General features: G+C 40.8%; 1 protein-coding gene across 13 annotated transcripts in view; it reads right to left on the bottom strand.

The window, feature by feature from the left end:
* adarb1b (adenosine deaminase RNA specific B1b) overlaps positions 1–19,383 on the bottom strand; it is a 188,303-nt gene that overhangs the window by 15,735 nt on the left and 153,185 nt on the right. For 12 of the 13 annotated variants that reach the window (XM_058392417.1, XM_058392416.1, XM_058392413.1 and 9 more), the window contains 5 exons: positions 17,196–17,270; positions 6,056–6,984; positions 4,085–4,199; positions 1,508–1,676; positions 1,144–1,295 (listed from right to left, as the gene is read on the bottom strand). In XM_058392417.1, coding sequence (XP_058248400.1) covers positions 1,144–1,295; positions 1,508–1,676; positions 4,085–4,199; positions 6,056–6,984; positions 17,196–17,223 — 1,393 coding nt within the window. In that variant the 5' untranslated portion in view covers positions 17,224–17,270. Of the gene's footprint in view, positions 1–1,143; positions 1,296–1,507; positions 1,677–4,084; positions 4,200–6,055; positions 7,031–17,194; positions 17,271–19,383 lie in introns of those variants that run through there. The other variant, XM_058392418.1, reaches the window with a different exon arrangement.

The following is a 19,383-nucleotide window of genomic DNA, read 5'->3' on the forward strand; positions in this document are numbered from 1 at the left end:
AGAAATAATCAGACACAGACACAAAGCTGGCTAATTAAACAGACTGTCCAAATTTGTTTTCAGAACGGAGACAGCTGAATGAAATTCTAATTAAACCACCCTGATCACAGACTAAAACATCATAAGCTAAAATGGATTCAATTATTGTTCTTTGATAATTAATTTCTAAAGAAGTGGTTGAATAAATCATTTCAGACAACTGTCAGACAGCCAAAGACTTCATAGTCAGACATACGCCTGCTGGAAACGGGCTGTCTAATGCAGTGTGACAGAGGGGTTATGGGTAACAGAGAGAACACAGAATATTCCAGTGAATGTGTGTCTTCGGTCCCAATAGTCCTATCATAATCCATGGATAGGATTCATGTTGGCGGATTCATGTTGGCGGATTCATGTTAGCACTGGTGTAGCAATACAGCTGGATTTGAGTACTAGCTTTCCAGTTTCTATTTGTTTGTCAAAATATTGTGAAAAGACTCTATTAAAGTCTTAGTAGACTCTATCTACTAAGACTATTTTCTCATAAATAAAATTATTTAGCATAAATAATGCAAAGCAGAGTGGATCTGTCTGTATAACAATAAAAATCTAATAAATCCAAACTTTTTTTTTTTATCAAGCTTAAAGACAAATGCTGTTTCAAAGCAGTGGCTTAAATGTGGTGTGAACTAAATTTTAACCTATATATATATATATATGAATATGAATATATATATGACAATATATATATATATATATATATATATATGAATATGAATATATATATGAATATATATATGAAAGGTGTAGCTAGAAAACAGCCTTGAGTAGCTGAACAACCCATTTCTGAACACACATAACTTTCCCTGTGTAAGCTATGAGGTGTAAAAAAATATCGACTTAATTCGATGACTCTCCTGTGAATATGGCCATTTGTTCAACTGGCTCTTCTTCCAGCATGACCTTTACAGAAAAATAGCCTAAGCAAGTGTTCACCAAGTCAATTTTGTGAAATATATATTTCTGCTTCATTAAGGCTGAGGTGTGGAAGTATTTAATAAAAGTTAAACAAAGTCGTAATGACTGAACGCTTTCATTTTAGTAAGAAAGGTAAATAACAGGGTGAATCACTGCGAAGAAAAATAACACGGTCTATAATCTAACCTTCGACGCCTGCCTCGTGTGGGGAGAAGATGCGAGCGTCTCCGCACGGCGACGTGCTGATGTACAGGTGAAACTGAACGTTGTCCTTGAGCCGGTAGCCGTGTTTCTCACACCGGGTGAAAATGGACTTCTCGTGCTCCTCTTTGCTGTTACTATTTCAGAATGAAAACAGATGTTAAATTCAATCCCTTTGAAATGTTACTTCTAAGACAGCATTATAAACCACGTCAGAGACGCACTGCTTTGAATAAGACGCGTTGACGGCTTGACTGCGAGAACAGCTGCGCCGCACTCCGCCTGAAAGCGGCTCTGATGTACAGGATAAACGGGGCTGTAATTTGGTTTGATGTGATGAGTGTCTCACCTGAGGAAGTACTCCAGCTGCATGTATAGGTAGCGGAGAAGGGAGCGGCGGGCGATGATTTCGGCGTGGCAGTCGTTAAGTGCCAGGCCGCGGTCGCTCATGTACTCGCCGTTTATGCACTTGGTTCCAGTGGAGACGCAGATCACCTGAGCCTCCTTCACATCGGTGCCTGCAGTCAGAGGAGTGAGACACGTTAGCAGAATTAGAGTCAGATTTTACAAATATGTCTAAACCTTTTAGCGATTCGAATATGAGGAGATCCAAAACAATCACCTATTTTAATAGAATTCATGACAGAAATGTTTCCTAAAGCCCACTAAGGACAGCCAGAACTTAAAGTCTAAAAACTCCCTTAAGCTGCGTTACATACAGCGATTTTTTTACTGTGAAGACGGCAGTTCCTACTACCATATTACTATTGCCATAGTAATAACGTTTATCATTAGGTGGTGCAACTAACATTCCACGTGACGACGAATCAATTTTCTTCCTGCTAAAATGCAACATCCTGGAGGGAGTATATTAAATAATGCATATAAATTGTGTGTATAAAACTCAGCAGTGTATATATGCATCATATCATATATGAGCTGAAGGAGAGAAGCAGTGTTTGCTCTTTGTCACGGATCACGTGCGCCCTACTGTCTTCACTCTCATTGCGGCACCGAGTCGCTCCGCATTTGCATAAACTTAAACCTCTCTCAACTTTGTCGCATCGCTGGACACGCCCACACGTTACTAGCTCTCACTGAAAATGAATACTTTGCATGTGTGATCGCATTATTATTCATCTTAAAGCATATAACTGCCTAACTAATATAAATTACTGAGTGACTACAGAAAGGTTATTCATTTCCGAGACCGAGGAATACGTCTAGACCCACTGACATGTCCACTGGTTTAACAAAATCCCTTTTACGGTGTTTCTTTATTCTTGGCATATTTAGAAAATAGCTTGAACAGCAACAATCTAAATATGTTGTTCTTTCGGCTGCTCCTGTTCGGGGTCGACACCATGGATGTGTTTCGATTTGGCACAGGTTTTACGCCGGATGCCCTTCCTGATGCATCCCTCCCATTTTATCCGGGCTTGAGACTGGTACAAAGATTTAACTCTTCAGTATCTGGCTTAGCTCCCTGCCTGGGAATTGAACCCGGGCCACAGCAACGAGAGGGAAGGATCCTCCTGCTGGACCACCAGGAGGCTTTAACAACAATCCAAAATGTACAATAATCAAAAAAATAATAATGTAAGAGGTGACGTATGCTAATATTAATAAAAGAGTCAAAACTTTCAGAAGGTCAGTGAGGAAGAGATACTTTATCCTAAAATAAATACAGTATCCATGTTATTCTATATAATTAAAGTTTTGTGCACGAACTTCTGCCACAATGTTGGAAGCACACAACTGTACAGAACAGCCGTATGCTGTAGCGTTAAAACTTCCCGTCACTGGAACTAAGGGGCTTAAACATGTTCCAGCATGACAATGCTCCTGTGCACAAACTAAGCTCCATGTAGACACGATGTCCTAAAAGTTGAGTGGAAGACCTCGAGCCCAGACCTCACCCCCATTCAACGTCTTTGTGATGAACTGGAACCCTGAATGAACCCCAGTCTTCCTCACTCGACATGATGTCACTAACACTCTTGTGGATGGATGAACAAATCCCAGTAACTGTGCTCTACGATCTAGTGGAAAGCCTGATTAAGCCTGACAGCAAAAGGGGACTACATCTGAAACGAGATCTTCAGAAAGCACATATGGTTGTGATGCTCAGGTTTCCACAAAGATTTCTGGCCACACAGTGTATACAGCTTGGCCTTTAATAAAAACCACATATGTAATAATCTGTTTCTGAACCACGACAATTCTCGTGGTTTTATCGTCAGAACTGAAAGCTCACGGATCTCGCAGCCCAATAACGAAGTCTGATCAAATCACAAGCGTGTTGTTTAAAGAAAGAAGCAAGCGTCTCTGCAAAACATGATCTCTACCACAGCTACCATATTGCCCGAGAACTGAAGTCCACTGAAATGCCACAGATAATCTGCTTCACACCGGCTTCGACCGAGAAAAACAATTTCACACTTGTGAGGTTTCATATATCTCGGAGTATGTAGTGTTATTGGATCTTTTTCTGATTGTGAGATCATTTTTTGAGAGCGGGGCAAAATGTAAAACAAGAAAAAAGAGAGTATGAAGTGTGAATTTGACTGAGAATGTATTGGGTTTAGAGCACTGCCCATAATGCTGGTGTAAACAAACAGCACGATGTTGCTCTCATCATTCGGACGGATTTCTAAAAATATCATGCCTAAAACTCGTGTTATTAAATATGCTTGGTAAACACCTGTATTAGCCGCAATATTTGTTTGTTATAAATACAATAATAAACTCTGCTATATGTGGTTATAGCTAGAGGATAAATAGAAGGCTGTGCATAAATTGATGAAAACACATACTCTTATCCCTGTATCTACTCTAAGAGCGGCTCTTGAGAGCTGAAAAACCCACCCAAATTCTAAAAGCAGACCGTCTCGTATCTGCAGGAAATGCCCGGACATAGTCCTACCTGTTGTCATGACAACCCCGGCCAGCACTTTCCTCCTTGCATGTGGAGACGTGAAGTTGTCGGTGAGCTCGCTGAACTTGTCCACCACGAGACGCGAGACAGCATCTGCTAAAACCTGACAGAGCACACACACAGCTGCGTAAGAGAATTTTATAAAAGCTTTATAACAAGGAGGCATCAGAATCTCACTTCTAATGGAAAAGCTATATTTAAGATCTATAGTGCCATTTTATTTAAAAAATTCCTAACTTTACGGAGATCACAGTCCTCCATTTCACCTTTTACTAACGTGAAATATTCACCCTAATGTACATTCACCTTCTTCAGGTTTTTTTTTCCCCTCTCTCTCTCTCTCTCTCTCTCTCTGTGACAGTGTCTTTTGTCTCATTCTCCATTCCCCTCTGCTAATATGGTGGAAAATGATTATGCCAGAAAGAAGTCACTGGTTGAATGGGCACAAATTAGAGACATTAGTCCAACATTGCTTCCCCAGCACTTCAGAATCACTCAACAGCAGACAGCTAATGCGAGCTCGACGCGCAGGAGAGCCGCCTGACTTACTGCGCCGTGCCAGAGAATGAAACCCTTCAAAACAGAAGGAGCGTTTTCACCCTGGCAATCAAGCTCACTATTAGCAGCACTTGGATTTTCATTAATTTTCCCCCCGGCAAGTAGCAGGGGAGGCAGCTTTCCCTGGAAGATACATTAAATAAATGTTAACTGACTGTGAATTCGCTGGACGATTACGTGCTGCCGTATCGCAGAGGCGAAAGCAGCGGGCTGAATTAAACAAACCGGTGACAGCCAGGATAAGAGGAGAAACAGCTGCACAAAGAAACCGAAGGGCCATAGATAAATAGCGCGCTTCCATTTTGATAGACTGTCATTTAGTTCACACCCCACCTTTCCTTTTGCCTGTATCTGCACACACACGCACACACACACAGACACAAGACACACACACACCAACACACCTCCGAATGCATGACAGGTACAATGAGTAGACCAGCGATAAATGAAAAGTCCTCCTAATGCCTTTTATCCCAGCCATCTTCTTGCCATCCACCTAAAACAAATTTACCCATGTGCCCCAGCCCTGAACAAGGCTCTGACAGCACGCTAAATCATAGAGTCTGGGCTGAGTGATGGGAGGCATTGCTACCAGAGCTCCATGTTCTTTTCTGTGAGCCTGACAGGCACATGAGCAGCCCAAAAGGCATCAGCGTCAGAAACCGGACGCTTTCCTGACAGCCCACTCTTCAGTGGACAGGCAGCAGCCGGAGCTACGGCTAAACACTCTTGTTTTGACACGGTTCAGAGGGAGATGTTAATTAAGATTGGGCCAGTTTCAGTCTCCGCTCTTATCTGGAAGCAGGATTAACAAAAGGTTTAGGAAAAGTGTAAATGACAGGGTTTTTTTTTTCCTTCCGGAAACACACGGGTCTTTTGGTTCTTTTAGCCGCCTGATCCGTGTTTATCTTTTTATCATACATCTACATTTTGATTTAAGCTTGCCATAAAGTAATGCCATTGTGTTTAAGAATCAATCACTGCCTTTGATAGAGAACTTATCTTTAACAACTCTCCACAGAGTTTAGCTAAATGTATCAAATACTACAGAGAGGTGAGAGATTGATTCTTCTTGAATCACTTCGCTAATCTGAAGACCTGCTACACGGCTACACTTTATCTAAGAGTCTGATCAGTCAGGAAGAAAGAGATTAAAAAAAAATATATAAAGAAAATGTTCGATTTAGTTACAAGAAAGTTCTGCCTTTGTTGGCGTAAAAGTTAATCTAAGAAATTATAACTAAATTTCCAAATTTATGCACTAAAATCCCAAAAACGTTTTGGAGTTATTTCCTCTCAGATTATGGAGATCATTTTTAAAACTTAAACTCGCAGGATAAACAGCTGTGAATAAATAATATATTGAGATCAAATGGTCTAGTATGAATGAGAAAGCCGTACCTGGGGCAGATGTAGCTGTAGGCCCTCTCTGGGGATTGGCTGGCGAGATGGTGTCTGGTCCAGCTGCATGTTGAAGAGAGCAGAGAGTGCCGCCTGAGCAGCACGCGCCTTGGCCAGTTTCTTATTCCTCCCTGATCCCTCGAAGGTCTGTGAGTCCACGGTCACGGACATGACAAAGTTTTTAGCGTGGCTCTCACCACTTTCTGACACAAACTCGTACTTGAGGCCCGGCCGGAGTTCGTTCAGGATCATGACGGGGTTCTTTCCACTGGACGATGTGTTGAAAGTGGAGGGGGGAGGCAGTGGGGCCTGAGCCAGGCTGTTGGTACCAGTCACTGGGGGTACTGGGTATTCTCCCAGTGGGTTTAGGGAACCATTAGAGTTGGACCCCAGGTAAAAGGAGTCCTCTGGTGGTGCAGGAGTCTCAAAACCGTTGAAGAGCATGTCAGGGAAGTCGGCCTGGTCTGAGGTGAAGTCCGTGTTGACGGTGAGCGTTCGGCCCATGGCTAGATGTGCCTCTGAAGCGTTGGGAAACTGCACGAAAGAGCGCAGTGCTTTCTCAGCTGCGTTCAGCTTTGCCTTTTTCTTAGTGGGGCCTGAACCTTCGAAAAGTTGCCCGTTCACCTCTACAGTCATGACAAAGACTGGCGCGTGGACCGGCCCGGTCTGAGAGAGCAGCTTGTACTGCAGACCCGGTTTGATCTCGTTCAGCTGCATGAGAGCGTTCTTGGGAAGAACCGGCCCTGGAGTTTTCTTGCGTTTCTTGGGCCTGAACTTGGGGTGTGCGTGGCCATTATTGCCCTCCTCCAGGGGGCGCTTGCGCCCACCTCCTCCGCTGCCGTTGGGGAGCTGCTCGGGCATGCTTGCCCCCTCCTTGGAGGAGACGTTGTCCAGGTTGCGGTTTTCCTTGACGTCGGTGCTGCAGGAACCTGCGATGCCCAGAAAGAGTAGCTTACAATGCCTTCATTGCAGGATCTTGTAAATGTAAAATTTATAGATTCCTTTAGCTCTCTTTGCAACTGAACAAGTGATGTGTGCTCCTTCTTTTCATGCTGACAGACATAATGCCTTTGCTTAGAAAATAATGGAGTAAACTACAGGAATTAGACAGTGCCGCAGCCTCTCTTCTTATATCGGCTAAAAGTCTGATTTAAGCAATTAGCCGAGACGTACAATATCCTGAATTATAACAATCATTAAACATTAACTAGATGTGTACTTATGCGCTTGGAATGCGGCCCAGTGGCTAATATACTGCTACAGGACTATTATTCACAGCATGGAAATAAGAAAATGCCAACAGCTTTATGGACATCGAAAAGCTGTAGCTTATAATGCATGAATAGATTTAGCTGTAACACAACATAAATCACAGCTATCAATTTAAAGCAAAAAAAAAAAAGCTGCTTGTAAAAGCTTGTATTGTAATGAGGAAATATTCTAATGAGGAGACTAATCCCCCTCTAGGGAGAGACATGCATAATGTTCAGTTAAACCCTTCCATATAAGTAATGTGCATCTGGACTAGAAAACATTTACACGATAATGACGGTAGTCAGAGTGCGTGAACTGAACACACACACCCGGGCAGTGGAGATAAAGACCATACAGAAGGAAAAAAAAAAGTTCACTATTGAATCAGTCGTAACTGATATTGTTTGTTCTACACGTGATTTAGCTCTGAGTTTTGTTGGTAGTTTTGGTGCTGAATAAACCAATGACACACACATGGGCAGGTCACTATGTGGAACACACATCACCATGTCTTTGTTGACAAAGCTCATGGAACTTTGGCTAAATTTTCATTTATAACATCCTGCAACAAAAGCTCGATAGGTTACTCCTTTCGGTGCTCACGAGGGGAGAGAGATAGAGTGAGTGAGAGAGAGCAAGAGCGAGAGAGAGAGCTGTAACGAAGAGGAAATAGACGGGAACGGGTGTGGCACTGCAGGACGATAGAGAACCAAGGCAATAGATAAAGATCCCAGACTTTTTATTTTTTGTCTAAGCTAATCTTTCTCACAAATGCAGGACACGTCCCAAACGAAAGCGAGATGAAGGGATCTGTCAGATATGGGCTGAGTACTCTGACAGCGCTGCCTGTTACACTGGACATGTAACATTGAAGCGCACTAACTGTGTAATCTCACAAACAGCATTCTAATAAGAGCAGTGTGGACTTCCAGCTTTTCCATGGGGGAAATCAGAGCTTCATTTATTCTCCATGTTTCTTCTTACTGCACCTTTAAAGCACTATTCAGACCCAGCAGGGTTTCAGGGCAGATTATAAAAGATCATTTATGCTGACAGAGTGCTAATTATCTCTACTTCTTAAGGGCTAGGCATTTCTGTCTCCTGAGAGAGAGCAGCACTGGGTAATCTGGTGCAGGATGGATGCTGTGATTACATGCACACATCACACTCACAAACACACATCGCTCCCTCTGTCTGTCTGTCTGTCTCTCTCTCACACACACACACACACATACACAAAGAGAGAGAGAGAGAGAGAGAGAGAGAGAGAGAAAGAGAGAGAGTGATCTCACACCGAAGCCACAGTTTCAGGAACGTCTCAACTCTTATCTGCCCCACAGCAACACTACCCTACACACACCTCTGGAGTAGGAGAAGAGGCGCACTTTAAATCAACAAGAACTGATTATAAGCACGCAGCAATCCACATTTTATTAACATAATCAAATCCTCAGCTCTTTAATCAAATGAAGTGCACGTTCTTATGTAATGGGGCAAAGAAACCTGTAAATGATGTGACATGATCAGCATATCAATCACAGCTTTCTCAAATGGCATGCAATAACAAACACAGACAAAACTAACCAACCAAACAAACATCTAACAAACCAAACCAACTAACTAACTAACTAACCAACCACTTGATTAAGTTGGTTAATCAAGTAGCTGGTTAACTAACTAACCAGCTAAGCAGTGAGGTAACTTACCAACCAACGAACCAACTAACCAATCAACCAACCACATAACTTGCTCCATATCACTCCAAAATACACAACTGACTACCTAGCCAACAAACGTAAAATCAATCAAAGAAACAATCAATCATACAATCTATCTATCTATCTATCTATCTATCTATCTATCTATCTATCTATCTATCTATCTATCTATCTATTACTAATTTACTTACTAAAAAACTAATTTACTGACTAAATGAACTAATTAACTAACAACTAACTAAATTATTAAACACAATTTTACTCTTTGGATAACTTACAGTATATACTGAATAATTCATGCACAACGTCCTAAACTATTAACTACCTTATTAACACACTTACTACAAATACTAACTCACAAACTACCTTCGAATCTTTACTTCATTTCAACTAATCTTTACCTACTAAAAACCTAACTTTGTAATGAAGTGAATTTCTAAATCATAAGTTAGCAATTTCTAAGCAAAGGTAGTTTGCCTCCTTGATAATGCACCTGAGCTCACTTGCTCTTCATGTAGGAGCTCACAGATGCTAGTGTTGGTGTTGCGCTGATTAGCAGCTGAGCGATATTTCCAGAGCTACTCATGCTCCATTACGCTCTCGATATGATTGCGCCATCAGCTTCCAATCCTTACTAACTCACACACACACTGCTGAACTTCTCGAAAGTGTGATTGGAAATTCTATATTAAAAGACATTTTTTTAATCTTTTATTTACATACGTGTAGTTTTTATTATGTAGCTAGGGCACTAGATGGCAGGCGGAATCAGACACCTCGGAGTCATCAGATGGGGCGAGTTTGAAAAGCTTTGGAATATCACCATGTGCTTATCCACTGAAAATCTAAATAAGAAGCCGGTGCCGGTGCTTTGAGGTGCTAATAAATGACCTTGCTTTCCTTTGTGGGGTGCTTTAGGGTGAAGGCGGTAAGTGACAGGACAATAGAGAGCTTCATTTCTCCTGGGTTCTGACAGCCATCTACTAATACACACACCTCCATTCAAAGCAGCTCCGAGTGCGGCTGACGGCTCAAAGGCTATGAAAGGATGTTGTCTGTTCCTGAAACCTTTTGATCACATGAATGAGGATGACTCGAGAGGGAAGAGAAGCGGTGAGTGATGCCACTCAAAGGGTTTGAATGTTTAATTAATCCAACAATAGTGGAAGCGCTATACCTACAGAAATCCGTACGTTTTTCCACATGGTGAGGTTACGGCCAATTACAATTCCCTTTTCTAACCAAAATTGGTTTTAATGCTAAACAGTTGGGAATAGATGATTCCCCGAATCAGACCTGATTTGATACCGTGACTAGATTTGACGTGTTATCCAATTTGATCTATATATAATTTATGTTGCATGTGTGTAATGTAAGTTACACTACTGACTGAAAGGTTGTGACTGTCCGCTCGACTGTCCATCATGGGGCTTTCAGCATTCAGTCGCTCTGCACCCCGCCTTTGGAACAGTCTTCCTGCTGACATCAGAAGTATAGACTCTCTGACAACCTTTAAATCCAGACTCAAAACTTAAATGTTTAGAACTGCATTTTATATCTGAACTTGTTCATAGTTTTCTTTTATTACTTTATTTTTAAAATATTTTATTCTATTATTCTGAAGTCTATTTGTATCTTTTATATTGTAAGGTGACCTTGAGAGTTTCAAAGGCGCCCACAAATAAAATGTATAATTATTATTATTATTATTATTATTATTATTATTATTATTAGTTCAAATCCCAGGTCCACCAAGCTTGAGCAAGGCTTTTACCCCTAAACTACTCAGTTGTATAAAAAAAATAAGTCTAGATCTAGATAAGTAAATGTAATGTAAATGTCTTCACATAACTGACAGCAGTGAGTTTCATATAATCGTCTCTGCCGACGGTGAGGATGCTAATGTCAGATCAATATCAGAAATAGACTGATGATCAGAGCTTCCATATCAAGATTACATCAGAAATGGGAAACACCGGAGCGGTGTATCCTTCAGAAAGCACCACAGGTTTGAGGAAGCTGACTGATGTGGTGCAGATGTGTGTCTGCCTGCAGCATCTGGTTAAACGCTGACACTTTGGGACACTGTGGGATGGCATTTTCAGGTGTGTATTAGACAGTGTGTAATTTCAGGTGCGTATTAGACTGTGTGTATTAGACAGTGTGTATTTTCAGGTGTGTATTAGACTGTGCATTTTCAGGTGTGTATTAGACAGTGTGTAATTTCAGGTGCGTATTAGACTGTGTGTATTTTCAGGTGTGTATTAGACAGTGTATTTTCAGGTGTGTATTAGACAGTGTATTTTCAGGTGTGTATTAGACAGTGTATTTTCAGGTGTGTATTAGACTGTGCATTTTCAGGTGTGTATTAGACAGTGTGTAATTTCAGGTGCGTATTAGACTGTGTGTGTTTTCAGGTGTGTATTAGACAGTGTGCATTTTCAGGTGTGTATTAGACTGTGTGTGTTTTCAGGTGTGTATTAGACAGTGTGCATTTTCAGGTGTGTCTTAGACAGTGTGTATTAGACTGTGCATTTTCAGGTGTGTCTTAGACTGTGCATTTACAGGTGTGTATTAGACAGTGTGCATTTTCAGGTGTGTCTTAGACAGTGTGTATTAGACTGTGTATTTTCAGGTGTGTCTTAGACAGTGTGTATTAGACTGTGCATTTTCAGGTGTGTCTTAGACAGTGTGTGTTTTCGGGTGTGTATTAGACAGTGTGTATTTTCAGGTGTGTCTTAGACAGTGTGTATTAGACTGTGCATTTTCAGGTGTGTATTAGACTGTGTGTTTTCAGGTGTGTATTAGACAGTGTGTATTAGACTGTGCATTTTCAGGTGTGTATTAGACAGTGTGTATTAGACTGCATTTTCAGGTGTGTCTTAGACAGTGTGTGTTTTCGGGTGTGTATTAGACAGTGTGTATTTTCAGGTGTGTATTAGACAGTGTGTGTTTTCAGGTGTGTATTAGACAGTGTGTGTTTTCAGGTGTGTATTAGACAGTGTGTGTTTTCAGGTGCGTATTAGACAGTGTGTATTAGACAGTGTGTGTTTTCAGGTGCGTATTAGACTGTGTGTATTAGACAGTGTGTGTTTTCAGGTGCGTATTAGACTGTGTGTATTAGACAGTGTGTGTTTTCAGGTGCGTATTAGACTGTGTGTATTAGACAGTGTGTATTTTCAGGTGTGTATTAGACAGTGTGTGTTTTCAGGTGTGTATTAGACAGTGTGTATTTTCAGGTGCGTATTAGACTGTGTGTATTAGACAGTGTGCATTTTCAGGTGCGTATTAGACTGTGTGTATTAGACAGTGTGCATTTTCAGGTGCGTATTAGACTGTGTGTATTAGACAGTGTGTGTTTTCAGGTGCGTATTAGACTGTGTGTATTAGACAGTATGTATTTTCAGGTGTGTCTTAGACAGTGTGTATTTTCAGGTGTGTATTAGTGTGTATTTTCAGGTGTGTATTAGACAGTATGTATTTTCAGGTGTGTCTTAGACAGTGTGTATTTTCAGGTGTGTATTAGTGTGTATTTTCAGGTGTGTATTAGACAGTGTGTATTTTCAGGTGTGTATTAGACAGTGTGTATTTTCAGGTGTGTATTAGACAGTGTGTATTTTCAGGTGTGTCTTAGACAGTGTGTATTTTCAGGTGTGTATTAGACAGTATGTATTTTCAGGTGTGTATTAGACGTGTGTATTTTCGGGTGTGTATTAGACGTGTGTATTTTCGGGTGTGTATTAGACTGTGCATTTTCAGGTGTGTCTTAGACAGTGTGTATTAGACTGAGTGTCTTAGACAGTGTATTTTCAGGTGTGTTTTAGACAGTGTGTTTTCAGGTGTGTATTAGACAGTGTGTATTTTCAGGTGTGTCTTAGACAGTGTGTTTTCAGGTGTGTATTAGACTGTGTGTATTTTCAGGTGCGTCTTAGACAGTGTGTTTTCAGGTGTGTATTAGACAGTGTGTATTTTCAGGTGTGTATTAGACAGTGTGTATTAGACTGTGTATTTTCGGGTGTGTATTAGACAGTGTGTATTTTCAGGTGTGTATTAGACAGTGTGTATTTTCAGGTGTGTCTTAGACAGTGTGTTTTCAGGTGTGTATTAGACTGTGTGTATTTTCAGGTGTGTATTAGACAGTGTGTTTTCAGGTGTGTATTAGACTGTGTGTATTTTCAGGTGTGTCTTAGACAGTGTGTTTTCAGGTGTGTATTAGACAGTGTGTATTTTCAGGTGTGTATTAGACAGTGTGTGTTTTCGGGTGTCTATTAGACTGTGTATTTTCAGGTGTGTATTAGACAGTGTGTGTTTTCAGGTGTGTATTAGACAGTGTGTGTTTTCGGGTGTCTATTAGACTGTGTATTTTCGGGTGTGTATTAGACAGTGTGTATTTTCGGGTGTGTATTAGACAGTGTGTATTTTCGGGTGTGTATTAGACAGTGTGTATTTTCAGGTGTGTATTAGACTGTGTGTATTTTCAGGTGTGTATTAGACAGTGTGTATTTTCAGGTGTGTATTAGACTGTGTGTATTTTCAGGTGTGTATTAGACAGTGTGTATTTTCAGGTGTGTATTAGACAGTGTGTATTTTCAGGTGTGTATTAGACTGTGTATTTTCAGGTGTGTATTAGACAGTGTGTGTTTTCGGGTGTGTATTAGACAGTGTGTATTTTCAGGTGTGTATTAGACTGTGTATTTTCAGGTGTGTATTAGACGTGTGTATTTTCGGGTGTGTATTAGACAGTGTGTATTTTCAGGTGTGTATTAGACAGTGTGTATTAGACAGTGTGTGTTTTCAGGTGCGTATTAGACTGTGTGTATTAGACAGTGTGTGTTTTCAGGTGCGTATTAGACAGTGTGTATTTTCAGGTGTGTCTTAGACAGTGTGTATTTTCAGGTGTGTATTAGACAGTGTGTATTTTCAGGTGTGTCTTAGACAGTGTGTATTTTCAGGTGTGTCTTAGACAGTGTGTATTTTCAGGTGTGTCTTAGACAGTGTGTATTTTCAGGTGTGTATTAGACAGTGTGTGTTTTCAGGTGCGTATTAGACTGTGTGTATTAGACAGTGTGTGTTTTCAGGTGCGTATTAGACAGTGTGTATTAGACAGTGTGTGTTTTCAGGTGTGTATTAGACAGTGTGTGTTTTCAGGTGCGTATTAGACAGTGTGTGTTTTCAGGTGCGTATTAGACAGTGTGTATTTTCAGGTGCGTATTAGACAGTGTGTATTTTCAGGTGTGTATTAGACAGTGTGTGTTTTCAGGTGTGTATTAGACAGTGTGCATTTTCAGGTGTGTATTAGACTGTGTGTGTTTTCAGGTGTGTATTAGACAGTGTGTATTAGACTGTGCATTTACAGGTGTGTATTAGACAGTGTGCATTTTCAGGTGTGTATTAGACTGTGTGTGTTTTCAGGTGTGTATTAGACAGTGTGTATTAGACAGTGTGTGTTTTCAGGTGCGTATTAGACTGTGTGTATTAGACAGTGTGTGTTTTCAGGTGCGTATTAGACAGTGTGTATTTTCAGGTGTGTCTTAGACAGTGTGTATTTTCAGGTGTGTATTAGACAGTGTGTGTTTTCAGGTGCGTATTAGACTGTGTGTATTAGACAGTGTGTGTTTTCAGGTGCGTATTAGACAGTGTGTATTAGACAGTGTGTGTTTTCAGGTGTGTATTAGACAGTGTGTGTTTTCAGGTGCGTATTAGACAGTGTGTGTTTTCAGGTGCGTATTAGACAGTGTGTATTAGACAGTGTGTGTTTTCAGGTGCGTATTAGACAGTGTGTATTAGACAGTGTGTGTTTTCAGGTGTGTATTAGACAGTGTGTGTTTTCAGGTGCGTATTAGACAGTGTGTATTAGACAGTGTGTGTTTTCAGGTGCGTATTAGACTGTGTGTATTAGACAGTGTGTGTTTTCAGGTGCGTATTAGACTGTGTGTATTTTCAGGTGTGTATTAGACAGTGTGTGTTTTCAGGTGTGTATTAGACAGTGTGTGTTTTCAGGTGTGTATTAGACAGTGTGTGTTTTCAGGTGTGTATTAGACAGTGTGTGTTTTCAGGTGTGTATTAGACAGTGTGTGTTTTCAGGTGCGTATTAGACAGTGTGTATTAGACAGTGTGTGTTTTCAGGTGCGTATTAGACTGTGTGTATTAGACAGTGTGTATTTTCAGGTGTGTATTAGACAGTGTGTGTTTTCAGGTGTGTATTAGACAGTGTGTGTTTTCAGGTGTGTATTAGACAGTGTGTATTTTCAGGTGCGTATTAGACTGTGTGTATTAGACAGTGTGTATTTTCAGGTGTGTATTAGACAGTGTGTATTAGACTGTGCATTTTCAAGTGTGTATTAGACGTGTGTATTTTCAGGTGTGTATTAGACGTGTGTATTTTCAGGTGTGTCTTAGACAGTGTGTATTAGACTGAGTGTCTTAGACAGTATGTATTAGACTGAGTGTCTTAGACAGTATGTATTTTCAGGTGTGTATTAGACAGTGTGTATTTTCGGGTGTGTATTAGACAGTGTGTATTTTCGGGTGTGTATTAGACAGTGTGTGTTTTCAGGTGTGTATTAGACTGTGTGTATTTTCAGGTGTGTCTTAGACAGTGTGTTTTCAGGTGTGTATTAGACAGTGTGTGTTTTCGGGTGTCTATTAGACTGTGTATTTTCGGGTGTGTATTAGACAGTGTGTATTTTCGGGTGTGTATTAGACAGTGTGTGTTTTCGGGTGTGTATTAGACAGTGTGTGTTTTCGGGTGTGTATTAGACAGTGTGTATTTTCGGGTGTGTATTAGACAGTGTGTGTTTTCAGGTGTGTGTTAGACGTGTGTATTAGACAGTGTGGGTGGGAATATGTGCTTTTGACTAAGCTTTGAAAGCAAATACAGTGAGTAAAAAATCCAGAATGAAGCAACTGAAAAATAAATAAATAAATAAAGATGAAAGAAGTTAAAGGCTTTGATGAGCCTCTAAGGCTACAAATTGGATATGAAGGAGGTGGTGCGTCGCATCTATCGAGTGATAACAGATACGTCGGGATGAGCAGAGTCGGACATTACAACGGAGAGGATTTAAAAGCTGTTCTGGAGGATGTGAACGAGATTGTTAGCAGTTTTTCCATTTTCATTTCAAATTACATTCAGAAAGTGAAATGTACAGAACTATTTTAACATGCGCTGTTTGATTGAAGGTATAAATTCGATGTCCTTATCTCACAGTGCTGCTGATTTCTTGATTCTGATTGGTCAGACGATGATCAGCCCAATTTACAAGGACTTGTATAGCAGATGTATTCATTATCCATATCAAGTAAGTCTAACTAAATATTGAGATATAAAACATATCCACATTAAATTTGATGGTAAATAATGATGATTGATTGGAAAAGCTGTAAGGAAATGTTTATTAAGCATTTATGGAAGGAGTCTACAGTGAGAGTGTATTAGTCAGGAAGCTTTCTGAGTTCAGGACAGACCATTCTGTGCTTTGTGGTTTGACAGTATTATGACGAGAGGTGTGTCCCAAATCGCATATTTATGCGCTATCCTGTGTCATTTAGTAGTAGAAATAATGGGTTCAAGACATGAACAAGACATCTTCTAAATGAGCCCACGCTATGTGCATATTTTCCTCCATATTTTTTAAAATCAGCATATTCTGTTAAAGCTAATAGAATCGTGTTACGTATGTTTGATGCCATTTGCCATCAACAGGGAAACAAATACTCTGATAAGTAAAAACAACAACAAAAAACAAACAAACAGAAGTTAGTGATCCATTTGAAACTCTACTTCCCTTCTAAACTTCATACACTAGGCAGAAGGGTACAGTACATAGCGCATTGGATGCTGTTTGGGATACAGCTCTAGTCTTATTAACTTCAACAGGATAGAAGAGAGGCTGGTGAGGGAATACCTTTGCATAGCTGTTGTAACGCAAGTGATAACAGGAACTAATTTGTCTTGGAAGATGTTCCACAACATTAAACATAACTACAAATGGCTGTGGTATTAGACGGATAAAATATTTCAGGTCGTGCCTGGATAGAAAAATAATCATCTTCCAGGTTGTTGATTATTTTCTTATAACAGAACACGCCAATGTGATTAATTCCTTAGACATGGTCTTCACGTGTGTGTGTGTGTGTGTGTGAGACTGCAGTGTACAGACACTCACTCATGTTCTCCTCCTCATCCACATCCATAGTGAAGAGCTTCTGCTGAGCCCGAGCCTGCCGCTCCCCGGCTCCACCTGAGACAGTGACAGATAAAGAGGAAGGAAACATATTAATGATGCGAGCCTGTTTCCAAAGCGAACTTCTTCACACCAGCCAGTGCAGACTAATGCTTTCGACGGCTTCGGGATGAGAGCGGGAGATCCTGAGAGCGGCGGATGATGGAGTGCGAAGAGAAGAAAAGGGAAGATAAACGAATCTGCAGAGACTGGGAGGTTAAGCCTACAGTAAGTGCATAAATATTTAGCAGTGAAAACTAATCTTGTGGACAGAGAGGAGAGAGAACGGGGGCCGCAGCTGACAGCTCCTAATAGTCACAGCGCTCTATTGTGACTTTAATATCCATTCGATTAGAGCTCATTTCAAGCAGCCTTGCGGGAAAATCTACAGCTATTGACATCAACAGGCTTTTAGTCACAATACACAACACAGATCCTGCATCACTCAGAGCACAAAAGAAACAGCATGGAGAGGACACCAGCCTTCCTGGGCCTTCTGATTCAACATGTTAATGATTTAATGTGGTTCTTTTTCTTCCTGTGTCCACCGAGGTCAGGGTCGCAATTTGTAATCTTGCACATGCTTACTGGCACCAAACAATAAAATCACTGTTCTAGCCTCTCAGTGGTCCAGCAACAGGATCCCGCGCTCTCATTGCCACGACCCAGGTTTGAATCCAGGGCAGGGCGCTAACCCAGCCTCTCAGTGCCGGTCCTAAGCCTGGATAAAATAGGAGGGTTTCACCAGGAAGGATGTCCGGCGTAAAAACCTGTGCCAAATCGAAAATGTGCAGACCAAATAACCCGCTGTGGCGACCTCGAACAGGAGTCAGAACCACAAACGCCACAAGTTCATAGCACCTGAATTATGCAGTAAAGTTGGAGATCATGATTCGTCACTGTTTGTTTTCTCGATAATTTTACTGGTGTCGCTTTTTAAACTTTTCCTTCACTCTAGAGACAATATCTAGAGTTAGTATTTAAATAATCTAAACTATTTTTAGTACTGTACAGTTCTAAAACTCCCTGAGACGATATGAGGAAGAAACCTTGAAAGGAACCAGACCCAAAACGGAAGCCTTCCTCACCTGGGAGAGTTTGATTATAAAACCAGTTCCTTTTTTATAGGTGCAATTGTATAACCAGGTAATTCATTCTAGAACATTCTACTGACTGATGGAGACATAAGTGCAAAACTGTTCATGGTGGTCCAAAGCCATGTTCACGGTTTCTTACTGGTTCTGTTCACAGCAATTCCATGTATCACCAGGCTGTGCATTCAGTATATTCTATATTTTCTCCTTATTCTATTTCTGTACCTTTATTACATTTTTTTTGTCTCACCTTTCATTTTATCCTTGTGCACTCTTCATTACTTTTCAACTTTGAGCTACAACATGTAAACAAGGATAAAAAAATAAATAAGATGGAAGAGGCAGGAAGGGAAGAAAAGGCAAAAAAATAAAATAAAACCGGTACATTTGTAACATGTGGAAACAGTCTTTCTGAGATTTAGTCACCACCAACACCAAGGCTGTAAATTTTCTGTGAATAAAACTTTACCGTTAAGAGTCTTCTTGTTAAATGAGGTGGGATATAAAACTTTTACTAGCTCACCAAATAAGATTAGGTGTTTTATAATTTATTTCCAGGTTCTGCATTATGAGATAAACCTCACAGACCTCTGTAAGCTCTAGAGGACTAAACCTCGAAAGCTCTGCATGTTAGCTTGCTCTGAAACAGTGCGTAAATGTAAAACATTAAAATGACTTTGCTTTATACAGTCAGAGCCCAAATGCGGAGCTTTGCCCCCTGCCTCACTCCTGAAGGGCACACGTGGCTGAGGGGTACGGGCCGGCCCTGTTCCAAACAGGCCAACTAATCACCAGCACTGCTGTCCCTCACTGCCTTGGGCTGCTTTAGTCTGCATACATTTGGAGGTGTGTGTGAGGGAGAGATTAATCAACAGAAAAGCCACTGTTCTGATACAAAACGACGAGAGCACAACCCCCTGCATGTGTTCACGCGCCACTTTATCATAGTCCACCAAAGGAAGAAAGTAATTAAATGCAAACCTCAATGGCCGTAAAACAACTGCCTGAATTTGTGCATGACGCGAGTCGCTCAAAGC

Source organism: Hemibagrus wyckioides, linkage group LG06 (assembly GCF_019097595.1).
Source record: "Hemibagrus wyckioides isolate EC202008001 linkage group LG06, SWU_Hwy_1.0, whole genome shotgun sequence".
NCBI lineage: Eukaryota > Metazoa > Chordata > Actinopteri > Siluriformes > Bagridae > Hemibagrus > Hemibagrus wyckioides.